This window comes from Giraffa tippelskirchi, chromosome 12 (genome assembly GCF_054371585.1).
Source record: "Giraffa tippelskirchi isolate mGirTip1 chromosome 12, T2T-mGirTip1v1.2.pri, whole genome shotgun sequence".
Lineage (NCBI taxonomy): Eukaryota > Metazoa > Chordata > Mammalia > Artiodactyla > Giraffidae > Giraffa > Giraffa tippelskirchi.
In genome coordinates, this window is record NC_137286.1 from 44,527,787 (window position 1) to 44,552,381 (window position 24,595).

General features: G+C 49.7%; 2 protein-coding genes across 7 annotated transcripts in view; both read right to left on the reverse strand.

Moving 5' to 3' along the window:
• Positions 1-13,519, reverse strand: part of SLC28A1 (solute carrier family 28 member 1) — a 65,399-nt gene extending 51,880 nt beyond the window's left edge. The window contains exons 1-6 of one of the 2 annotated variants that reach the window (XM_081546932.1): positions 13,329-13,519; positions 11,128-11,262; positions 9,940-10,122; positions 2,995-3,106; positions 2,207-2,342; positions 1,501-1,589 (exon numbers count right to left, since the gene is read on the reverse strand). In XM_081546932.1, the coding sequence (XP_081403058.1) occupies positions 1,501-1,589; positions 2,207-2,269 (152 nt within the window). In that variant the 5' untranslated portion in view covers positions 2,270-2,342; positions 2,995-3,106; positions 9,940-10,122; positions 11,128-11,262; positions 13,329-13,519. The remainder of the gene's footprint in view (positions 1-1,500; positions 1,590-2,206; positions 2,343-2,994; positions 3,107-9,939; positions 10,123-11,127; positions 11,263-13,328) is intronic. The other variant, XM_081546931.1, reaches the window with a different exon arrangement.
• A 4,033-nt stretch (positions 13,520-17,552) lies between these two features.
• The window catches only part of ALPK3 (alpha kinase 3), a 58,661-nt gene continuing 51,618 nt past the window's right edge, over positions 17,553-24,595 (reverse strand). For all 5 annotated transcript variants that reach the window (XM_081546923.1, XM_081546921.1, XM_081546922.1 and 2 more), the window contains 5 exons: positions 23,809-24,089; positions 23,166-23,254; positions 22,292-22,515; positions 19,776-19,824; positions 17,553-19,167 (listed from right to left, as the gene is read on the reverse strand). In XM_081546923.1, the coding sequence (XP_081403049.1) occupies positions 18,822-19,167; positions 19,776-19,824; positions 22,292-22,515; positions 23,166-23,254; positions 23,809-24,089 (989 nt within the window). In that variant the 3' untranslated portion in view covers positions 17,553-18,821. The remainder of the gene's footprint in view (positions 19,168-19,775; positions 19,825-22,291; positions 22,516-23,165; positions 23,255-23,808; positions 24,090-24,595) is intronic.

The following is a 24,595-nucleotide window of genomic DNA, read 5'->3' on the forward strand; positions in this document are numbered from 1 at the left end:
TGGCAGCCATCTGGCACCCCCATTGCCTTCTGCACCTGGTGCAAATGCCAGTTCTTGTCTGGTCACTTGGTCACTTGACTGTCCCCAGAGGAAAGAATGAATAGGTCCCTGGGGACCTGAATAGCCTCTGAGGTCTCCCAGCCTGAGCATATAGGAGATGCTCACTCACACTCATTCAGTCACCACTTTTTAAAGAAAACTCTCCTCTTGCTGTCCCCATCTCCCACCTCCCATTGCTGTTCAGTTGCTCAGTCATGTTCGACTCTTTGCAACCCCGTGGACTGCAGTATGCCAGGCTTCCCTGTCCTTCACTATCTCCCCACCTCCTAAGTGAGGCATTTTTCTTCAGTCTCACCCCAAGGCAGACAGACAGACTCTGCCCCCGTTCCACGCTTGAAAACTGCAGTACTCTATGGGGCTCCTGGGCCCAGAAACCTTCCAGCATCCATGACCTTCCTTGAGTCCCAAAGGGCAGATTCGAGTAGTTGATAATCAGGGGAAGGGAGTGGAGGCAGAGACAAGGGAGGAGCAGCCAAGAAACAATGATGCAGCCTTGGGTTAGGTCCTGGTTCAGCCTCAAGGAACACTTGTAAATATATTTTTGAGCTTTTTACTGAACTAAAACCCAACAAATGGAAAATGTCAGCATTCTTCATTCCAGCAAAGACCACCTGAGGCCAGATTAAAGAAACCAGAGAAGTTCATCAAGAGATCACCAGAGACTTGCATGCAGGCCCTGCACACACTCTAATCTTGTCAGCACCCCACCCTTGAACCATCACTATAAAACTCCTCACCAAATCCACCTGGGTGGAGACACACAGTTTTGAGGGCATGAGCCTGCTGTGTCGTCCCCCTTTGGCTGGCAAAGCAATCAAGCTACTCTTTTCTGCTTCACTCAGAACTCGGTCTCTGAGATTTGATTTGGGACCAGTGCACAGAGGCTGTGTTTTTGGCATCATGTTCTCATCAGCTCAGGATCTGGCCAATGAGGACCTCGCAGTAGGCCTGGGTGTCAGTAGGTGGAGCCCTAGATTCCATTTGCTGCCTGTGTGACCTAGGCCTGTTTCTCTCCCTCTCTGGGCTTCAGCCTCCCCATGTGAAACAAGGGGCCTGGCCTAGTCTCGGGGGGTGCAAACTAAGCCTCAGGATTCCCTGAGGTGCCCCAGAGACCAAATGGGGTAGAAGGCAGCTGGGGAGTTGACAGGGGGCCAGGTTGGTTCAGGGCCCCCATCCAGCTTCAACCAGAGCAGCCTCCCAGTATAACTTGAGGTTCCCAATGGGAACCTGCTTCAAAGCAGGTTGGGAAACTCTGGCCTGGCTCACCTCTGAGGCAGAGGCCAGCAGAACTCACTTGTTTCTAAAACACGTTTACTCCTTCCTTCAACAAAGGTTCAAGGAGCCCGCTCCCCATCAGGGGGCCAGATTCCCCACCTCTCCTCCCCACAGGGGCCTCCTCCCCAAGCCAGCCAGCCCATGGCCCTCCTAGAGACCACCTACCATCCCGAGGAGGGCTCCAGGCCAGCCTTGCTCCAGCTGTCCCCAACTTCCAAAGGGCTTGAGTTGCTGCCAGGGTCTCGGCCTTCCTCCTAAAGCCACCAGAGAAGGAGTAGAGTGTGCCTCCCGCCTCAAGGGAGAACTATGGAGGAGAACCTGGAGTGCGGAGAGACCCAGGCTGCCACCAGTGTGCCCATGGGCACCTCAGAGGTGGGCTGGGATGGGGGCTAGGCACAGGGAACAACCAGAGGGAACTTAAGTAAATTCCAAAGTGCCCTGAGTACCTACTGTGTACAGTGCTAGACTCATTCTGCCCTCAGGGAGCTCATGGTCTCTGTTGGAGGGTGGGGGATTGGGGGGGGTCGGTGTTGCAGAGAAGAAGCCAATTCTGACCCTTTGATGGAACTATTTCTTTGACTTGCTTTTTGTTGCTTTTTTAATTATAATCATATACAATGGCCCGCCTCAGGGGACCCTGCCCCTCTGCTTGACTGTTAAACTAAAGTGCCTTTGTTCAGGACCCTGTTCACCTGTAGATGGCAGGAAGGAAGAAATTAACACATCCCCTGCCTGAGGCTTGCCATTCTAGGAAATGTTTGCAAGATTAATGGCTTTTTTCTTGGCTTCCTCACCTCCCTACATCTCTGATCTATAAAAGAACCTGGCAACCAGATCCCGGTAAGATGGTTATTTTGAGGCGCTAGCTCACCATCTTCTCAGCTCCCTGAATAAAGTCTTTCCCTTGCCTCAACCCTTTGTCTCTCGGATTCATTGGCCTGTGTGCGGCAAGCAGAGCGAGCTTGGACTTGGTGACAGAAGGTAGGCTCAGACAATCAAGAATTTCCCTGCAATGCAAGAGACCAGGGTTCGATCCCTGAGTCGGGAAGATCCCCTGGAGAAGGGCATAGCTACCCACTCCACTATTGCTTGGCGAATTCTATGGACAGAGGAACCTGGCAGGCTACAGTCCATGGGGTCACAAAGTCAGACAAGACTGAGTGATTAACACTTTCACTTTCAACAGGAGGTTGGGAAGGAAGAGGAGTCACGCTAGGCTCCAAAGTACTAGGTGGTGGGCCTCAGCCTGGCCATTCCAGAGCCAGGACAAGATTGCTGGTTCCTCAGAGGCTGGGGCTTCCCCAGAGATTCCCCCACGCCCTCTTCGTGAGGCTTCTCCTAATGTTTTAGATCACAGCTCAAATGTCACTTCCTGGTGGAGCCATTCCCTGACCTTTCCGACAAGGACAGGTGATGCTGGCTCGTGGTGGGTGTGCACAGATGTTTCCTGAGTGATGAAGGAGACTGCTTTGTGCAGGTGGTGGCGGGGGGGGGGGGGAGAGGGGTCAAAACCCTGGTGGGAGCAGTTGGGGAGGGGCAGTTCCCAAGTGTTCAAGCAAAGAGGTGAGGAGGAGATAGGGGTGGGAGGAAGATGGTGAACAAAGGACCCTCCCACCAGGTGGGGGTGGGGGGCAAACCAAGATGGGGGAGGGGACAGACCAGACTTTCCAACAGCTCAGCCCCCCTGTTGTCCAAACCGTTGGCCACTGAGGCTAGAGAGATGGACTCTCTTCCGCTTGGTGTGTTGTCCTCCATGCGCCAGACCTTGCAGCTGAAAGACAAAGTCAGGGCCCAGAGATGAAAGGGGAGGCCAGGCAAGACCTGGCACAGCCTCTCCCATCCCAGAGCTCAACCCTCATTATGTCAGGGTCCCCAGGGACAGAGGAAGGGCCCCTTCCTGCTCTCTTGAACCTGTGAGGGGCAACTCCTTGTAAGTCTGGGAAGTCAGGCAGAAACTGGGCAAGTTCCACCCACTTCACAGAGAAGGAAAGGGAGCAATTCTGTAGAGCATGTGTATGTATCTGATATAGAGGCATGATGGGCCCTAGCTTTCATCACTCCCTACAACAGGTTAAAACCATTGCTATCAAGTGATATTTTCATTGCTATTATGTGATATTTTCATTGTATCATGTGCTCCCATCTCTGAAAGACAGAAATATCCTGAAGACATCATTCTAGTCCCTGAATCCAACTGTATCTGAAATCAGTACTCCCCCCTGGACTTTTCAATTACAAGAGCCAATATAATCCTTTTTTTTTTCTTTCTTTTTTTTTTAGGGGGTGCTGAAGTTCAGTTTGTAGGCCTAAACTCACCTATAAATAAGAGCCCTAACTAACACCCTATCTCTCTCCACTCCTGCCCCCTCTTTTTTTCTCCCTTTTGGGTAGTACCCTACCCTGTCCCAACGCCAGCCTGACTAATCTCACATACCCGGGGGCAAGCACACAGGGCCACACACAGGTGCACACAGGAGCCCCAGGGACATGCAGGGAAGTACACACACAGGCCGAGCCTGGGAAAGCCCAGCCACCCACGCATACGTGCACACACAGACACACAGCTGCATGGAGGGGGGCAAGCTCCGCTCCCTACTCACATATTTGTGGTCAACAAGTCCCTCTGGGGGACAGACGGAAGTGTGTGTTTCCACGGGGATGGGCTGGACCCAACCTGCCTGGGCTTTGGCCGGTGTTCTCATTTCACTGGAAATCCCTGGGCAGAGTCCAGAGTTGAAGGAGGCTGGGCCTCCCACCTTGCTCTGTCCAGCACCAACTCCAGAGCCCTGGGCCGCTGCCGGGGCATGGACTCTACCCTCTCTCAGGGAAAAGAGGAAATGGGGCAAGTGGGCCCCATTCTGGACCTGGCCCTTGGAGCTCCTGCCTGACTAAATCTGCCTTCCTCATCTATAATGCCCTCCTCTCCACTCTTTACTTCTCCCAAACAGGCCCACCTCTTCCAGGAAGCCCACCTTTATTACTATCACTCTCCCATGTCCCCTTCTGGGGCCTCCTTTTCCATCTGTCATCAGGATTTCTCAGTTTTCTGGATCATGTATTTTATCTTTCATTCTGTATTTTTCCCAGTCTCCTTTTTCTCACTGCATCAGTAATTATAACAGCAACCTATTTTCCTGAGCTTGAAGATAAGGAAAGCAATGTAGTACCACAAACAATAAAAGTGTTTCAGGTCTAAGAGGTCTTGAAAACAAAACAAAATCACACAGTTTGCCTCTTTGTTTCACTGCTTTTTAACTGACACCTAAGCAACAGCCTGCAAAGTCAATGGACAAACCCTTTAATGTTTCAATCCTGGAGCTAAATATTAAACTTATCTGACAGGACTGACAACACCTCTTTAATAATTAATCACACACACTCGTGACAGAATCCTTTGTGATGCATAAATACTTCCTGGTAACACAGAGAGGGAATTACCAGCACAGTCTGGTTGTTTTGGAAATCTGGGGACCAGGATGGATGAAGCGCGGGGGTACCTCTTCTCTTAACAACCTTTTTTTGGTCACTTTGATTACCAAAGTTACACATGCATCATTGAACATTTAAACATTATAAAAACACACAGAACACAGAAAGTTGAAAGTCCCTCTAATATGAGCCTTCCAGAGATGACCACCACTGAGCTTGTGGAATTTTTCTCCAGACTTTTTTCGTAAGTGGATACTCTTTCATGTTACTCATTTTACAAAAGAGGCTCCTACTCTACCAGCTTTTTTTTGCAATTTGTTCTTTTGGGTGGAGACCCACACTGTGCCCTGCTCACTCTGCTGGGGGCTCATGTGCTGCCTTGATCATGCTTCTGGTTTATCCTGAGCAGAACACTTGGCACCCTGGGCAGCCTCCACAGGGATGGGCTTGCAGCTGCCCTGTGGGGTGGGGGGATGGGGCTCATCAAGCCGCAGCAAAGGGCAGACTGGACTGTACCTTCTTCTCTGCCTCTGCCCCTTCTAACCTCTCCGTCCCTCCCCTCGCCTCCCCCCTCCCCACATCCTCCTCCCTCTTCTCCCCTCCCCTCCTTGCTTGGTTTCTCTTGCTGCCCAGAGAGAAGCCAGGAGACATGACACATCTAGGAGTAACCAAACTTGTTTCGAAACATTCCCTACACTGTGCCCTAGAACTTTGACATCTCTGTGTGGCCTGATCTTTCCAACAAGGACTTAATAGGCTGTGCCTCTTGAAATGGGGCTTCCCTGGACCTCCTGCAATGCAGGAGACCCTGGTTCAATCCCTGGGTCGGGAAGATCCCCTGAAGGAACTGGCAACCGGCTCCTATATGTAACAAACCATGAGCTTAGAGCCCAAAGAACTAGATTCAGTCCTGGCTTTGCAAGTTAGCTTGTTTCCTCATTTGTAAAACAGTGGGAGTGGGTAAGAGTGCCTTTCTCATAAACAAATATTGACGAGGATTAAATGAGTTAATGCGGGTGAGCTGTTTGGCAGACAGGCTGGCACCATTGAGCTGACGGGTGTCGTTGCTGCTGCAGGTCCCATCTCAGAGCTGTTTGGACACACTGCTCTCCTCCTCCAAGCCAGGAGACCCTGTGTTGCTCCCCTGCTCCTATTTGAACGAGGGGCAGCTAACAGTGACCCTGGCCCCGCTGAAACCCGATTCTCTTTCCAGGTAGAACTTGGCTGAGAGCCCTGGGCAGGGCAGCTGAGAGGCTGGGTGGGTTGAGATGAGTCCCCAGGGAAAGAACAAGAGCTGGAGGACCTTTTGGGTCCCGGCTGCACCCATCCAGCTGTGTGATCTCTGCATGTCACTTGACCCTCTATGGCCTGCTTCCTGAGAAGATGATCTCACTGGGGAGGTAGAGTGAGGCCAGCGACTGAGCAGGGCTGGGGTTCTGCATCCAAGGCAAGGGGGCAGCAAGGAATATATATTTCTAGTGGTAAAGAACCAGCTTGCCAATGCAAGAGGCATAAGAGATGCAGGTTTGATCCCTGGGACAGGAAGATCTCCTGGAGGAGGGCATGGCAACCCACTCCATTATTCTTGTCTGGAAAATCCCATGGACAGAGGAGCCTGGTGGGCTACAGTCCAAGGGGTCACAAAGAATTGGACACTACTGAAGTGACTGAGCACACACGCACGCATATATATGTGTGAATATATATGTATATATAGCAGTTCAGTTCAGTTCAGTCGCTCAGTCGTGTCTGACTCTTTGCAACCCCATAGACTGCAGCATGCCAGGCCTCCCTGTCCATCATCAACTCCAGGAGCTTACTCAAACTCATGTCCATCGAGTCAGTGATGCCATCCAACCACCTCATCCTCTGTTGTCCCCTTCTCCTGCCTTCAATCTTTCCCAGCATCAGGGTCTTTTCCAATGAGTCAGTTCTTCACATCAGGTGGCCAAAGTATCAGAGCTTCAGCTTCAGTCCTTCCAATGAATATTCAGGACTGATCTCCTTTAGGATGGACTAGTTGGATCTCCTTGCAGTCCAAGGGACTCTCAAGAGTCTTCTCCAACGTCACAGTTCAAAAGCATCAATTCTTCGGCGCTCAGCTTTCTTTATAGTCCAACTCTTACATCCATTCATGACCTACTGGAAAAACCATTGCTTTGACTAGACGGACCTTTGTCGGCAAAGTAATAATGTCTCTGCTTTTTAATATGCTGTCTAGGTTGGTCATAGCTTTTCTTCCAAGGAGCAAACATCTTTTAATCTCATAGCTGCAGTCACCATCTGCAGTGATTTTGGAGCCCCCCAAAATAAAGTCTCACTGTTTCCATTATTTCCCCATCTATTTGCCATGAAGTGGTGGGACCGGATGCCATGATCTTAGTTTTCTGAATGTTGAGTTTTAATCCAACTTTTTCACTCTCCTCTTTCACTTTCATCAAGAGGCTCTTTCTTCCAACCAAAACAAAATGGAAGCACTTGGAAAGATTTATAATAATGAGGCTGCTCCATCTCTCCCATCCCTGTCTCCTTCATCAGAGGCAAGCCCTTCCCTGTTTCTGGCTTCAGTTCTCTGGGGCCACTCCTATTTCAGAGGGTTTTTTGGTCAAAGTAGTAGAGAATCCCTTCTCCTCTCCAGGCTCTGATATAATGCAGAGGATATTTTTATAAGGGGTGAGACATTCAGAACTGTATGCAGACGTCTTCAGAAGGGGTACAACAACCCCCTTATGTTCTTCTCCCTGTTTTGCCCACATTTCTTGGGTCTTCACCGATGAAGTCTCTTTCATCACATTGATTCATGTGTCCAAACGGTGGCTAAAAACCAGAGGCTTTTCCTTAGCTAAGTTCATAAGCAGAACCATGTCATTCCTCTTTCCTAAACCTGCTTCTCTCTCTCTCTCTCTCTGGGAAGTTAGCAGAAGGGACATTGAATGTGATGTTTCTTTTCTCATTTAGGGGATTGAAAACTGGGGTTCCTATAGTCCTAGTAGGAATATTCTAAATTAGAAAGTGTGTATGAATTCCTATGACACAGCAAAATACCCAAACTGAAGAAATATCTTAGACGTTGATACCCTCTACTTGTAACTCTTATCCACTTTTCCTAGAAGGGGACTCTACCGAGACTGAGGGTGGAGTGCCCTTTCAGCACATCTACACACATCTGGGTGTTCACAGGGGAAGGAAATACTCCAAACATCCGAAAGGCCAAAGTTCCTTTCCCCCAACTTACTTGCCACGACTATCCCAGCATCTCCTAACAGAGTCCACCCCTTGACCCCTTCAAGTCATTGGGAACAGATGGGCAGAAATGGCCATTATCCACTACAAGGTGAAAGAATGGGTCTGGGGCCCATCTCTCTCAGCAACAGTAAAGGGCCAGTAAAGTAAGCACACCTTGGTCTTTCCATAAGATCTTATAAAAAGTCCGCATGAATTTCTTGGCCAACCCAGTATTTAACTGACTGCTACTTTGTGATGCATATTTCCCTTGTTGCTGTTGTTTTATATATATACAGTGACTTTTTAAAAATTATGTATTTATTTTTGGCTACGCTGGGTCTTTGTTGCTGCGCGGGCTTTTCTCTAGTTGTGGAGAGTGGGGTCTCCTCTTTGTTGCAGTGTGCCGGTTTCTCGTTGTGGTGGTTTCTCTTGTTGTGGAGCACAGGCTCAGTAGCTGTGACGCATGGGCTCAGTTGCCCCATGGCTTGTGGGATCTTCCTGGACCTGGGACTGAACCTGTGTCCCCTGCATTAGCAGGCGGATTCTTATCCACTGAACCACCAGGGAAGACCCTGTTGCTGTTGTTGTTTCATCTTCTATCCCTCTTGTGTTTCCATCTCATATTAGCTTTTCATATGTGAGGTTGGGATGTTCCTTTTTTCAGTTTGAACTGGATTAAAGTGTTCCACCAAGGCGGGTGTTAATTCAGATTATTCTGTTGGACCTGGGGATGCTACCTCTGGCTTTGGTTTTATACCAGAGCTTACATTCTCTTTTGGGAGGCACATCATTTTCTGCCAGCCATGGAGCGAGGGGGGCATTAATTTGGACCTCCATAGCCTTGTTGGTCCAGAGCGTGACACTGAGTGACAATTGATAAGCTGATTAATCGTACAGGCAAAGATCATCCCGTGATCATTCCATCTTCTCCCTCTGTCAGAGGAGTACCCTGATGTGGCACCCATGGGGCTTTACAGCAAAGCCAGCTATTTGTACAGAAGTTTCCATGAAGAGGACTGTAGGCCTCCTAGGAAGATCTCATAAAATGAATCTACCGCAGGCCAGCAGAGTCATGAGGAAGATGCTGACAGATGGGGCATCTCAGTTAACTACAGTTGTTAGGAAGAACAAAAATGGGCATCTCTGAGTGTCACATCCAGACACTGAAACTCTCCAGGTCCTGTATCTTGCTTCCCTCCACCCAGGTGGAATTCCAGCAATAATATCACTCGTGCCATAGACCACAAGGCACAGCCTCCACTGACTTTCCTCTGACTAGCACTGACTGTTCTTCCTGTGTGGACTTGCCAAGTCTACATTACGACTCACTTTGAAATCCTTTCCATTGCACTGTGCCTTAAAAGCAAGAGTCATTCTCCCGAAGATTTTGTCCAATGCCCTTCAGGTCTGTGACTACAGCGGTTTGTGGAGAACCTGACCCACCCCAGGAGCTAAGCACTGACCAGTTGTGGGTCAGGAGGCAGTGCTGGCTATTTCCCACAGGACACAGGATGAGAGTTGGAAAGACAGTTTTCAGGGGTAGGGTAGGGATGTTAGCCACCCCACCCTGAAGGAAGGGAGAAATACCAGGGTCTCCCAGCTTGGAGAAGAACAGCAGCATGTGAGTGGGCCCTGAGATGGATCCCGAAATTCCAGGAGATGATGACAACAATGGTACCAACTGAGATTGGCCTGTGCCAGATGGTGCTAAGAGCTTTCACTTCACTGTCTCAGTTAACCCTCAAGATAACCCCATGAGGTAGGTACTGGTCACCATTTCCTCCCATCTGTCCTCCATGGAAGGTATGATGGAGGACCCAGCACCATAAATGGGGCCACTATTGAGAAATTGAGCAGCCTGGGGTAGAACCACAGGCCACTCTGCCACATATCTGTATCAGGCAGGCCTGACCTGTTGTTTGAGGCATCCACCATGTGTTTCTACCTCACCTGCAACTCGATAGGCAGGATGGACTCTGGGCTCACACTTTGACCAAATGACTGTGAGTTGTATTCTCTGATCAGACTCCATGAAGTCAGGGATTGTTGCTTGTTGTTCAGTTGCTCAGTCGTGTCCAACTCTTTACGGTGCCATGAACTCTTGCCCGCCAGGCACCTCTGTCTACGGGATTTCTGAGGCAAGAATACTGGAGTGAGTTGCCATTTCCTTTTCCAGGGGATCTTCCCAACCCAGGGATTGAACCCGGGTCTCCTGCTTGGAAGCAGATTCTTTACCACTGAGCCACCAGGGAGGCCCAAAGTCAGGGATACTGTGTCTCTAAACAACTTCCTGAAGTATTAGAGAGACCCAGTACACATTCTGCAGAGGCTGGTTTACTGGGCACTCAGCCACATAACTTGAATAACTTGACACCAACTGCTCCAGGAATATACATTTTTATTCTGTTAGAAAACAAGAGCCCTAATGAAAATTTCTCCGCCAGTGACTGAGTCTACACCGCAGGACACCTGATGCATCTTAAGCAGATTCCTTAGCCTGAGATGGGGATTCTTGTTGCAGTGATTTACTTGTGAGTCTGTGTGTGGTGGTGGGGGACAGAGTACAGGATGCAAAATAAGACAGGGGGAAGAAAGGAGGGTGTGGTCTTGGCTAGAGTCTGATCTTGCCGTGAAACTCTGGGACATCTCTAGGTTAGTCCACCCTGAGGCAGGACCAGGCCCATCAGTCAGGGGCTAAGAACTGGGAAAGGGTTTGGGAGGGAGCATCACATCCCAGGTTGAGTGGCTTCCATTTGACTCATGGAATGGTAGCAGGAGGTGATTCCCACAGCAAAGGGATCTGAGCAGGGTGCCAGAGGTACCCACTGCTGGCTGGTTTTATTGGCACCCCTCACCCCAGGCTACTGTGGATTAGCTCAACCCATGACCAAGCAGAATTGTTTCCCCACAGGTGATCAGGGGGTGTTAGAGAGGACCCTGGATTTGTCTACCACTTGGCTGTAGTGAGAATTCTCAAGGGGGTTTGGTGGACCCAAAGCAGTTTAGTGAAACAAAGGTGTTTAATTTGGTCAGAAATGTCAGCTGGTTGAAACCAAAGGGATGTGTCCCATACGGGGTCTGGGTGTACCATTCAAATAATTAAAAAGCCAGCAGCCAGAGCAGCCGACTAGACCTTACCCCAGCCCAAGTATCCGTATAATCATGTCCTGTTGTTACTCTACCATGTAGGCATGTGCTGCAAGTCCCAGGGTGATGGTCTTTCATCTTCATGTGGGGTATATCCCCGAGGCTGAGTAGGTGGTAGCTGCTGCCCTTTGGAAATAATAGGAAAGAGCCATCTCTGAACCACACTAGTTCTGAGGTCAGAGGACAGTTCCTCAGGGGTTCCAGGACCTCTAGTGTCAGTAGGGGTTATTGTTGTTTAGTCACTAAATCGTGTCCAACTCTTTGAGACCCCATGGACTGTAGCCCACCAGGCTCCTCTGTCCATGGGATTTCCCAGGAAAGAATACTGGAGTGGGTTGCCATTGCCTTCTCCAGGGGATCTTCCCAACCCAGGGATTAAACCGAGGTCTCCTGCATCAGCAGGTGGATTCTTTACCACTGAGCCACATGGGAAGCCCTCAGTAGAGGATGTCTCCTTTTTTTAAAAAAAAAAAAAAAAAAGACATATCAGACCCACAATGGAGTCAATCATCCCTAGGACAGCAAACCAAGACTCTACTATAGAGTCAGCCACTCCCAGGAATGCGACCTTTAACCAGTCAATATGGAATTACCTGGTCAGCACAGTGAGGTCACTTACATGACAGAGTCCCCTTTCCTCCCAAAGGAAGGTGACCATGGCTGAAATAATCCTTTCTTTCCTCTGACTTTATTGTCCCACCTACTTTCTGCCTTTAAAAACCTTCCACTTTGGGGCTTCCCTCATGGTCTACTGATTAAGAATCTGCCTTGCAATGCAAAGGAAGCCAGTTTGATCCCTGGTCCAAGAGTACTGGAGTGGGGTGCCATTGCCTTCTCCAACCAAGATCCCATATGCTGTGAGGCAACTAAGCCAGTGCGCCACAACTACTGAACCTGTGCTCTAGAGCCCAGAAGCCACAATTACTGAGCCCCTAGAGCCTGTGCTCTGCAACAAGAAAAACCACTGCAATGAGAAGTCTGTGCACCATAACGAAGAGTAGTCCCCGCTCACTGCAACTAGAGAAAGATCACACAAAGCAATGAAGACTCAGCTTAGCCTAAAATAAATAGATACATAAATAAATCTTTAAAAAAAAAGAAACCCTGCCACTTTGTACAGTTCCTCAGAGCTTCTTTCTACTTGTCAGATGAGATGCTGCCCAATTCATGAAAAAGGCCAACTGGATCTTCAGATTTACTCGGCTGAATTTTCTTAACACTCCTACCCAGAGCTAACTCCAACCATACCTCTAGTCAGTCACGTGCATGTCGGTTCAGAGGGGTGAAGCCACAAGCTTAAGTTCAGATGACTACTAGAGCTGGATTTAAATTGAGGTCTGTCTGACTTGCTCTCAGCTCAAACAACCTTCTGATAATTTGGCTTCCCTTGAAGTTCTCCTTTCAGAACAAGCAAATCCACTTTTCAGGTAGACAAGTGTCCAGTCTTCTGATGGTTACATTTCTCATTAAAAAAAAAAAAAAATGAATAAGGTGGGTTTTTAGTGTGCAGATTCCATTTCCTTGTAAATTTAAAGAATGAGATAGCCTCCCTGAGTGTGAACAGCTCATGGGTACTGACAACATCAAGGTACAAAATTGGGACCCAGACTCTGCCCATGCAACACTGTTGATCCACCAGTAACCAGAACCCACTTTCAACATAATCCAAGGGACAAGAAGCAGAATCAGATCAGGAAATAGAAAAGTTACTCTCAGAAGAAACTGTATGAGCTAGCTAATGTGCATCCTTAGTTGCTTCAGTGGTGTCATACTCTTTGCGACTGTAGCCCACTAGGCTCCTCTGTCCATGGGATTCTCCTGGCAAGAATACTGGAGTGGGTTGCCATGGCCTCCTCCAGGTAATCTTCCCGATCCAGGGATTGAACCCACTTCTCCTGCTTCTCCTGCACTGCAGGCAGGTTCTTTACCACTGAATCACCAGGAAAGCCCTATAAGCTAGCTAATATACCTTGTCAAAAAATATAGGGGAAACTTATGGAAACTTTAAGGCTGTTGGACCAAGATAGTACAACATAATTTGTTGATTCAGATTTTGTTTATTGATGTGTTCTCACTCACCAGAGATTCTGGAGAAGCTCAAACAGCCACAGTTCTTACCATGTAGGGTGGATATGCTGACCCATGCTAAATTGTAACAAAAGACCAAAAAGCCAAGAAAGGCAGGAACTCACAGATTTCAGGAAACAAGAGGGCTTTATTGGGTCCTTGGCAAGCATCCAGTCCAACTACGCTCTCACTGTTCTCTGACAGGACCCGCAAGATGGTCTCACTCTGTTGTGAGAAATTGGCGAGGGAGGCTCTGCTGGCTTTCCTCTCTGGGCCTGGAATGCTGGTTGGAAGAGGTCCTGCGGAAATGAACTCCCTGATCTCAGCAGCAGAGATAGATAAATAGAAGGAACACAGTAAAGGAGTCAGCATAATGGACATGGGCATAGAAACCAGACCCCTAGCTATGGTTAATTGATCATGGGGTCCCAGGAATGAAAAAGACCAGACAGTGCCTAAGATATCACCCAGTTATGACCATAACTAAAGACTTCTGGTCGGGCAAAGAGGCCTGTCTCAAACTGCCAAGGTAGAGTCAAAATCTCCCACTTAATTTCCAGACTTTCAATGGAGAGGAAGTCAAATATCTTTGAAGAAAAGCCTTATTTTGCATATTGTGAACCTTCCTTGCAGCTGGCTTCAAGCTGAGTCCAATGTCTGGGGACAACAGAAAAGCATGTGGTCTGCCCATCCAAGGAGATATTTAATAGACTAAATTTTGTGCCATAGTAGACTCGGTGGAAACTCAAAGCCAATGAAGGGTTAGTTATTTTGAGCGTATAGTTGAAATGGATATACTCTGAAATATGTATAACCCCCACAATGGCCCTGATGAGTGGGATAAGAGTGACTACAGTAGGATAGGGTAAGCATGAGTGACTACAGTGGGATAGGATGAACACAAGCCATCAGAATACCCCCTCACTACCGAAATGGTAAAAGCGATACCATTTTTGTGCAGGAACTATAGATACCAGTGTTACTATCAGATTGGCGGGTGAGGTCATAATGACTCCTACCACAGCCCAGTTTGGCCAATGCAAAACACCAGGAGGTCTTTGGCTTGTTGTAAACTTTAAAATGTGGTGACTCCGATGGCAGGTGCTCTCCCAGAAATGGTCTTCTTGCTAAAGGAAATTCACCCACCTCTTGACATTTGGTATGAACCCTTTGATCTAGCGAAATCATTTTTTCCCCTCCATTTTGATGAGCAAAGAACATCAGAAGCAATCCATCTTTAGATGGCAGGGCCACAGGACTCCATTGCTGTCCTGCTTAAAGATATGTAATATCTTAGCTGTACAGCTCCGTGCCACAGACTGCCTCACAGGGACCTTGATCTCAGCACTGCAATGTTCCATCATGTTGATAGGGCCTGGAGATCAGTCGTTTCCCTAGATGCTTTGTTAAGACATATGTATGAGTCAGAGGTGGGAGATAAAGGCTGTAGAAATGCAAGCTTTTCCCCTGATAAAGTTCCTTGGAATCAAGTGATCCATTGAGGTCAGAATAGTTCGTTAATGTAGAACAAATTCCCACATTGTGAATTCCTTACCACTAAGGCCCAATTTCAGGCAAAAATGTCAGGTGGGGGCATCTTCTTGCTCCAGCCCACTTACTGACTGACCCAGAAGACTGCCAGCTTTGGGCTGGGCCCAGAGCGAGTGAAGGCTCTCGAGCAGGACAAGCCATTAGCACAAATGATTCTGCCACCAGGCCACCTGTGGCAGACCCAGGGTGCTTGAGGGATTTATCTGTGGCATACTGGGGAGCTACATGGAGCCTCGGCAGAGCAGAGTGCTATGTGCAACTTTTGGAAAGTCTTGATTTGAAAATGTGGCAAGAGAACCCAGAGTGTGGAACCAAGAGATACTCTGGCCAACAAGTAACTATTAGCCTGTTGAGACACAGCCCTCTGACTTGTCACTAGGCTCTGGGGCAGTCTAGGGCTTAGCTACGGCATACTAGGTGGCCATGCTGGCCTTCAGGAAAAGGGGCTGTCAGACCCACCCAGCCACAGTCAGGTGCGGCCACCATCACTAGGCAGACCCGACAGGATAGGGTTCTCAAGGCATAGGCAAACCCGGTGGGGGGCGGGGGTGTGTGTGTGGCTCACTCACTCTCTCCCACGATGCCTCCTCCTGACCTATGGCTGAACTCATCTGTCTACACCTACACTATGGCTTTAATGAGGTGGGAACCCGTCTTGACCATTATGGGTCCTTCTGGATTTGGTTTGCTCTCCTGACCTGTGAAGCCTCTCCCATCAAAATCCACAGGATTATTAAATGTTCTAAATCTTCAACCAGAGAAGGCACTTCATAGCAAAGTGATGGGTTGATGCCTATGGCATCTGCTCATCTTGTCAAGATCCCCAAAGTCTAGAAGCGGTTAGCTTGAAAATACAGTAAAATAGTTTGCTGAAAGCTCAGATGTGGCACCAGCTGAAAATAATACCTTGCGAAACTGGGTAAGGCCTGCAAGATGGAGCATAGCTCCAAACTGGCAACCAGTTCATGGTGCTGTTTCTCCTACAGGTTGAAATGTGAAGAAGGGCGTGTTATTACTACATCTCAAAGCTCTTCTCATACCTGAGGTTTAGGATTCGACTGGTGTAGAGGTTTTAGTCCCCAAGGAAACATCTTCAAAAATTCATAGTAATGATTCAAGTGAATTAAATTAAAGGCCTAGGCATCTGGCTGTCTCAGGTTTTTTGTACCTCTGAGCAACACAAAGCTAGGATAGGAGTGTATCTAGAATAGGAGTATACATAAAGACTATGTGTAGGAGTAGCTAGGATGATTAACCCTATCGAGGGAAAATAAGATCTCGGCTACTTAAAAGGGGGCAGGGTACAGATGGACGTGGGGTGTTTCCTAAAGTGCTTCCTGGTTCTCCATATCCAGCGGCTAATGTTTGCCACACATGCAGGACCACTAAGGAAATGGACTTTGGGACTGAAGATTTGGGTCACTCCAACAGGCAAAAAAATCCCTAGTCATAATACTAGTTCTCATGACCAGTTATGGAAGTGGGCTGTAGCCTTTACTCACACCTCTCTTCTTGCTGGGTTATATTCCTTCCACAGGTTGCAGAATTTCAAGATGAGATTATGATAAAAGAAGGAAGAGTATAATTTGTGACACTGGACTTCAGAGAATGGCAGCCCTGGTCACTACCCTGGACTTGGTCATTGGCTATGACCTTAAATGGTCTCCCCAAGCAGAAAGTGATTTGCTTTTGGTCACATGTGAGAGTCGTAATACATCATATGGGAAGAAGGGTGTGTTTTTATGTGTCAGGGTTTCTCCAGTGATTGCCTACCAAGCCCTTCTTACCCTCCACCATTCTTCCAGTGAGAATCCCCATTCTTTGGAAAACTGCCTCTCCCCTACTCCACACTGCCCTGAGCTTTGGGACAGGAATTTGAATCTTGAGTGGAAGAAGACCCACTGGAGCCAACAGCAGCAGCTCCTGGGAGGCAAGCTCCAGAGCCACTATGGCTCCTGCCCTTCTAGATCCTGTGAACTACCCCACACCATTCCCATGAGCCCCTGCTCCTTGTTTAGGCTGGTCCAAGTCCATTTCTGTTACTCAAAACCTGAGAAACATAATGGCCAGTGTCTCTTTTGAGACCACCTCATACATCTCTGCCTCCCACTGGTGGTCAGCTCAGGGTCTGGCATAAAGGAAGCCTGCTCAGTATGTCTGAATGAATGGGTGGGTGAACAAACAAATCAACAATATTCAGCTCTCAGTTCACCAAGGCAGTCTGGATATGCAGGCTGGGAGAATGGGGGGCACACTGGGGCAAGAGGAGAAAGTGGGGAGAGTCACCTGAGCACAAGAGGAGGTAGAGAAGTCATAAATGTCTAGTGGAGGGGGAAAATATGGGGCAAGGAAAGGCCTGGGCAGTGGGGTGGGGCTGGGGCTGAGAAACCTCTGCAGCTGGGAAAGCTGGAGACAGTCCGTGAGTAGCTGAGAGGACGATGGCACAGGTCATCCCTTCAGCTGGTCTTGCTGCAGTGGAGGCAGTCGGAGACACTGGGCATCTCCCCAGCTCTATTCTTCTTTCCTGAGTTCCTTTCTTTGCATTCCTCTTCCAAATGAAGAAGCAGTTCCAAAGGCCTAAGCACCCTCATGCTGAGGGACCCAAGTCATCTTCCCAGCGGTACAAGAAGCACAGACTGTCTGGCTGTGGCCATGGAAGGCTGAGACTGTCAATCCAGGAGCCAAACCACGGCTCTATCTTTTCAGTGGGTCCAGGGACTGGAGGATGTCCTCAGAAACCCTGCCTGGGGAAAGGGGACCCTGACCCCGTACCTACAACCACACTGGATGAGGTGAGCTGGATGCACAGTGGCTGCCTTTATTGCATTCCAAGGGGACTGGGCTAGCTCTAGACTCCTCCCATCCCAGGCCTCAAGAAGGGCTCTCAGGAAGGACCCAGGGTGCTGGGCTGAGTACAACAACTCCTCAGGAGCCTGTACTGAGGCCCAGAGCTGGAGCCCCAGGATCAAGAGCTAAAGGTTGGAGGCAGGGGTCCTAATTCTCAGAGACACTTGTCCACCCCACACAGGGATGGGCTGCATTCTTCCCAGAACTCCCACGTGCACTCCCTCTGGAGAAGAGTCCAGCCCTCTGTCCCTGGTCAAGAGGGCAGTGTGGAATTCACTGTGACCCCCTCTCCTTTCAGTAAGGAGCACGAGGTCTCGCAAAGTCGACGCCTTCCCTGTGGCCACAGCTGCTGATGCAACCCCCACCTCATGGCAGAGGGCCTGGGAGGAGGGGACAGGTGTACTGTGGGTGGGGGCTGAGAGGCTAGAGGGTGTGCTCCTTCCCGAGGGGTGGTGGGTAGGGTGGGGGTCAGCTAGGAAGCCCTTGGGTAGGGGGATAGTCAGTGAAATGTAGGCACAGGCTGCAATCGGGCTCAAAGCCAGGGATGGGGGATGGGGAGCAAGGGGGCAGGGGAGGCAGGGGAGTGAGTGCCTGAGCAACAGGGAAAGGCTGAGCATGAACACGCATCACCAAAGACCACTGCACAAGGAGGGGACTGTCCCTGGAAGGGCCCTGAGCCCCATTCGGGCTCAGGGACAGGTTAGTGGCAAGATAAGCTGGGATAAATGAGGCAAAATGGCTGAAAGGAAAGACCCTGAGAGTCACCAGGCCAGACAGAGCAGAGGAAGTCTGGAGCCCTGAGGGCAGGGAGAGATCAGAGCCAAGTGAAGGGAGAAGGGAGCTGCTGCCCCATGTGCCCCAGAGCACAACATTAATGGCAGGGTCTGGGCAGGACATTGGCTGCAGATCATGCAGAGGACTCAGGGAGGCCCCAGCAGTGGCCATTGTAAACTTCAAGGACGGCCAGGCTGCCAGGCACATGGAGGTGGGGCCTGGGAGCCCTGGTGACAATGGCACCAGGAGAGGCCATGGGGCTGGGTGCCACACGCCCAGTGTCTGATGAGGAGCTGAGTGAGGAGCGGCTGCTTGGAAAGGCCCTGGGTGGAGCCTCCTGGGGCGCACCTGCTCCAGTTGGTTCTGTACTGGGAACATCTCCGGCAGTTTGAGCTGCTTCCTTGTTGGTCTGCTGCTGGGTGGAGGCCCCAAGCCTCCTGCGGGGGCTACCGCATGCCCTGGGCCTTGGAGCCCCCCTCTTGGATGGGAGGCTGTCCCAATAACTGGATGGCAACCGCCTCTGAAGCCTGAGGGGTGGCTTTGGAGCCCAAGGCACTCTTCCGGGTGCCCTGGGGACTCGGGGGGCCTTTCTTCTGGGGCTGAGGACTCAGCTGGGGGCCCTTCCTGCCGGCAGATGGACTCTTGGAGCCTTTGGCCTTGGCTTGGGGGTGGGTAGCCTCAGGGCCCTTGAGAGGTTTTAGCCCCAGCATCTCACAGAAGGTGTTGCACTGGTGGGAGGAGGCGAACTGGTCCAGCAGGGCGGGGAAACAGCTCTCCTTGAGGCCTTGGTACCTATGGCAGGACATAAGAGCTGAGTGGGGTCCCACCCAGAGAGACAGTCCCCAGGGGCAGACTGTGGGGTGGCCATGGCATGGTGTCATGCCCAAAGTACCTCTTACCTTACCTCGGGGTGCTGGGGAGTCCACCTAGGGCCACCTCAACTTACAGCACCCAAAACCTCACTTTTAATCTGAGGCCTCATTTGGCCCTGGCCCACGGAACTCATCACATGGGATGTCACTTGGTGTGAGGAGGCTCTGCTTTATCAACATAAATTAGTGCAGACTCCAGGTCCCCACTCCACTCACAGGCCCTGTTTATCTGCCCCAATAAACCTCCAAACAGTTTCTCTGTGAGAAAGCAGAGGAGTGGGTTCACTGCAACCCCAGAACGCCAGGTGGTCCTGTGTGTGTGGCAAGAGCTGCTGGTCGAGAACTGGGGTCAGGGCCGCAGCAGGTGGGGAGCAGAGGTCCCTGAGACATCAGGACATGGCCTTGGGCACAACTGAGGCTATTGGGTCATAAAGTCCAGCACCTCGGGGATGGAGAACCAGAAGAACTTTGACATTTTACACCCCAAGCAGCCTCTCAGAGGGCATTCTGTCCCCAAGAAGCACTCACCCTCGCAGTTTGGTAGCAATCTGCACATCGGTCATTTTCCAGTTAACCCCTGAAAAGAGAAAGACAGAGAGTATTGGGAGCTGGTGGTAGCCTGGGGCAGTTCTAGGGCCTCCAGGTCTCCAAGATGCGTTAACATCTTAGACGGGAACAAGCCAGGTTCTAGGCACATCTTCGGGCGCCCTCTCACTGGGCATCACCCGGCCTGTCTCAGGGACAGTGTGGGTATATTTGTATTATGAGTAGTAATAATAGTCCCATTTTCACAGGTGAGGAAATTAAGTGACTTCAGCAAAGTCAGTCATTCATTCATTTAGTAACTGGGCACGGTCTGTGTGCAACGACCACTGTGAATTAAAGTATCATTCCTAGACCCACAAGTCTTCCAGCTAAGCTATTCTGTCTCTACTGGGTGAGATTAGGTCATCCAAAAGTGGGCAGTTCTCTGGCTTTGAGCTAAAACTTTCTCCTCCTCCTTAACAGATTAGCCCATCTGAACAGAGAGAGAGAGATAGAAATGGAAAGGTATAACAGGACTGGGCTGGCAGAAGTATAGCATGGATAAGACCAGCTTCCACATACTCATCAAGGCAGCAAGCAAGCACTCCAAGCAGCCAGATAAGACAGGCGTGAAGGACAGAGTTGGGCAAACGGTGATGGAGGAAACACATCCCACCCTGGCCAGGCTACCCCAGCACCTTAACATAGCACATCAGGCCTGTGACCACCCTTCCCTGTTTGCACTCTGTCCAGCTGCCTTCCTCCAGGAACCAAGCTCTCACTAACAGGCCTGAGTGCCAGTAGATGAGAGAGTGGCACAGATGTGGGCTTGAAACCAGGCAAATCTGGACATCCATTTCGGCTCTGTCGCTTTAGAGCCGTGTGTGCTTGGCCAGTCACTTCCTATCTCTAATCCTCGACGGTAAACCCAGCGATCATGCTGCCCATCTTGTAGGGGAATTAAGACGATTGCGGTATGTGTTGGACCCTAACTTAGTGTCTGAAGCACAGCAGTTATGCAATAAATATTCATTTCTTTGTCTTTTCTCTTTCAGCATTTTTCACATTCCATTTTGCATGATAATACTCATGATCCCTCACTTGCACAGAACTCTGGTTTGCAGAGGGCATTCCCCAATACAGTCTCATGGAATCTTCATAATAAGTCTGAGAGAGAGGCAGGGAGGATACTATCATTCCTAGAGAGGGAAAGGAAATGGAAGCTCAGAGGGATAAAAGATGTAATCTGTCTGAGCTTCTTTTCTTCTCTGTAAAACAGAGACCCAGATAGAAAATGAAGAGGACTGGGCTTGAATTTCTTTTTCTTTTCTTTTTTTTAAGGCTTGATTTTCTTTGATTCCCAAGTCCTTCTACTATATTATGTTATTATCCAATTGTAGAAATTGGTATATTTATCATAAATTCTTGAGGACAATGGCTATTCCTAATTCACCTTTTTATCTTCTCAATACTTAGTAATGTTAGATGGAAAAAATGAAGGAAAGAAGAAGGGAAGGAAAAATTTATGAGTTAACAAATGGAGTGAATGATAACAGTTTAATGTGTTATTAGCTCACCCTTCAACATCTAGAGTTATATATAAATATTTATTGTACAGCTTACCGCCAATGCTAAGCACACTTAAAGTCAGTTTTCTATCTCTGGCCTTGGTTTTCTCACTTATTTACATCAGGGATAAAATGCAATAATGTGTGACATCCCCAGCATCCCTCAATGTGTATAGACAGAGCTCTATCTTTTCCTTTCTCCTGCCAGGTCTGGTTAAAGAATGTAGGCCTGGAGAGGAGAGGTCAAAGAAGGAAGGAGAATTCACACTTGCTGGCCTCCCTTTTCTGGGAAGAATATGAATAATGGGAGAAATAGAAACAGACTAAAGAGAAGCATGAGAGACTAAGTTTGTTTACATAATATTAATAATAAACTACCAAAGACTGCTCAGTTGGTAAAGAATCCGCCTGCAATGTGGGAGACCTGGGTTTGATCCCTGGGTTGGGAAGATCCCCTGGAGAAGGGAAAGGCTACCCACACCAGTATTTTGGCAAAGAGTCAGACGCGACTGAGTGACTTTCACTTTCACACTCACCAAAGACGGAGGGGGAACAGATAAGGAGGAGACAATAAAGCTCTGTGTGCAAGGGTAGAAGAGAGTTTAGGAAGCTGGAGAGTAAGAAAGTTCAGAGCAGAGCTGCAGGGAAGAAGGTGATTTTGAAAATGTGGTCATGTGGCTTGAATTAGATCCCACGAAATGGTCTTTGAAATAATATCTTGTTTAAGTGGAGCCTGAAGTATACTCCTTTAAACATAATTGCAGTTAGAGACTAGGCTCCATGAGGGTCTGGTATGTACTAGGGTTGCACACAAAGTGGTTTCTGTCCAGTGCACTTTACAAGGTTACTGTGAAAGCAGAGAAGAACACATGCGGAAGTGTGCTGCACACCAGTGCCCTGCCCTCCGCATGCTCTCCTGTGCATGCACACACCCACCTCACACCCTCATACCTGCCAAGTCTGTGACAAGGAAGCTGCCGTTCGTCCACAGATAGAGCCAGTGCTGAAAGGTCTGGCATTTCCACACTGCCTCAGAGCTGCTAGGTGCTGCAGGAGCCGCAGCACAGCCCCCGTCCCGGGAGCAGTAGGACTCTAGGGGCTGGCCCAGGTCCTCCTCCAGGGTGGCATAGGGGATGTTGTTGGCAGGCCGGTAGATCAGATACAGTGGGATGATCCTAAACACAGTGCCACCCCACAGTGAGCAGGACTGACTGTGCCCCGAGAGCACCCCCCTCCATCTCAACTCCACACTCTCGGAGACAAAAGGAAGTCCCTTCCAAAAAGGGAACTCAGCTCTGAGCCTGAAGGGCAGCAAGGACAGGAGTTCCCCTGTCCCCTGGCTTCAGGGTCCTGTCCATCCTCTGAAGTCAGTGGGATGAGAGCTGAACCCTGCTCTGGCCCCAGGAGGCCTCTGTGCCTGAGTGAGGGGCCGGGACCCGTAAGTGACAAACAGAAAGGAATACCTCTGAGAGGATTCAGCCAGACTGTGTCCACGCCCACTAGACCCTGGATGCTTTAGCCTCCCTGTCACCTTCAGAGAGGCCCAGAACCTGCCATGTCTAAACTCCACAATCAGCAAAAACTGGAAGAAGGGGTAGGGAATTCGGGTGGGTGGGAGGAGACCGGAGACCAGAGCAGAAGCTTTTCTAAAGTGGGCTTTGACGTCTTTGTTTCTAGATTCTGTGGAACCATTGAGCTGAGCATGGGGCTAGCTGGGGGCCCATTTGCACATGACCATTACTCAGGGGGTCCCCAGAAGGCTGTGAATCATGGCTCTGTGCAGAAGCTCAAGTCAGACTGCACGGCCCCCTCCCTGTGCACTTACTCAGGCACCTCTCCAAAGCCAGGAGCAGCTCGGGCTTCAGCAGCAAAGATTTTGCAGTACTCCCGGCTCATGTTCTGGATCTTGCATCCCTGTGGTTTGAAGAGAACCAACTCTGGTCAGCACAGAAGCACCCCTGCTCTCTGTCACGCCTTGCTCTAAGTGGCAAGCTGTCTGCTAGAGGCTGCAGGGAGGATCCCAGCCCTGGGGAAGGTGGGGTTCACCCCTACCCCCCTCCCTCATCTGCACCTCATTTTTCTCATTTGTAAAACACAAGGCTTTGGATGTGTTTTCAAAGTGGTTTCCAAACTGTGTTTGCTGGAGCCCTAGTGATAGGTGGCTGTGCCCCAGGGGCCACGCTGCAGAAAGTGGGGCACCTGCCCCACCCACAGCCACCCCCTGTCCCCTCACAAATAACGCTTCTCTGTGCAAGATACAGCTGAGGGAAGTGAAAAAGGTTTCTGCTGAAAAATACAGTTTGAAGACTATGATCCCAAAGATGTAGCCTGGACTACATCTCAGGCTCTCCTCAAGGTAAAGCAGAGACTGAGATGGCATCTGCCTCCATATGGGGCTTCCCAACAGGACCAGGCTCGGAAGGGGAGGGATGAGAGGGTGGAAGTGGGGGAGGGGTGTAGGACAGTACCTGGATGGTGACGTCATAGTTTCTGCCCAGGAGAGAAGTCTCGCTGCTGGGCCCGAACACAAGCAGGCTGGACACCTTGATGATGCACGTGCGGCCTGACTCGAAGATGGGTTCCAGCCCGTAGATGACCTTGGCCTGGGAGGCCTTTCTCAGGCTGCAACCGTGTCCACCCCCTCGAAGTTCCTCGCTCACCAGGCGCCCAAAGAGCTTGTCCCCCCAGCAGCCAGAGTCAGCCAGACCCTTAGCAAACACCATGGGGGTCATCTCAATCTCTTCTCCAACTGGAGGGAACAGGAAAAATGTGAAAAAACTAGAAATTCCCCCTCAGGACATACCTGGCTGTTCAGGGGTTAAGATTACGGTTCCAATGCAGGGGGCGTGGGTTCAATCCCTGGTCAGGGAACTAAGATCCCAGCAGGAAGCAGCCAAACAAATACCAAATACACATTACAGAAGCTCCCCCCGACTGATGCGGAGTCCACAGGGCAGAAAAAGCCTAGAACTGGTACACTCACTCTGTCCATTACTGCTCTTTTGGGGTACACTGTGGGGTCCCTACTGGACTGTGAGCTCCTGAGGGCAGACCCTGTAGCTATGCAACCCTCGGTCATTCAACAGTGCTTGTGTGTGAGAAAGTAAGGGCTCAGCCTGTGTCTGCAGAAAGCAGGGGTTTTCTGAGGAAGCAGCAATCAATACAGACTATCAGGATTAGTTTGTTTTAGAATTTGGTGTTTTGATCAAATGAATAAGTGATTCCATCTCAACCAACATGTTTGACTGAAAAAAA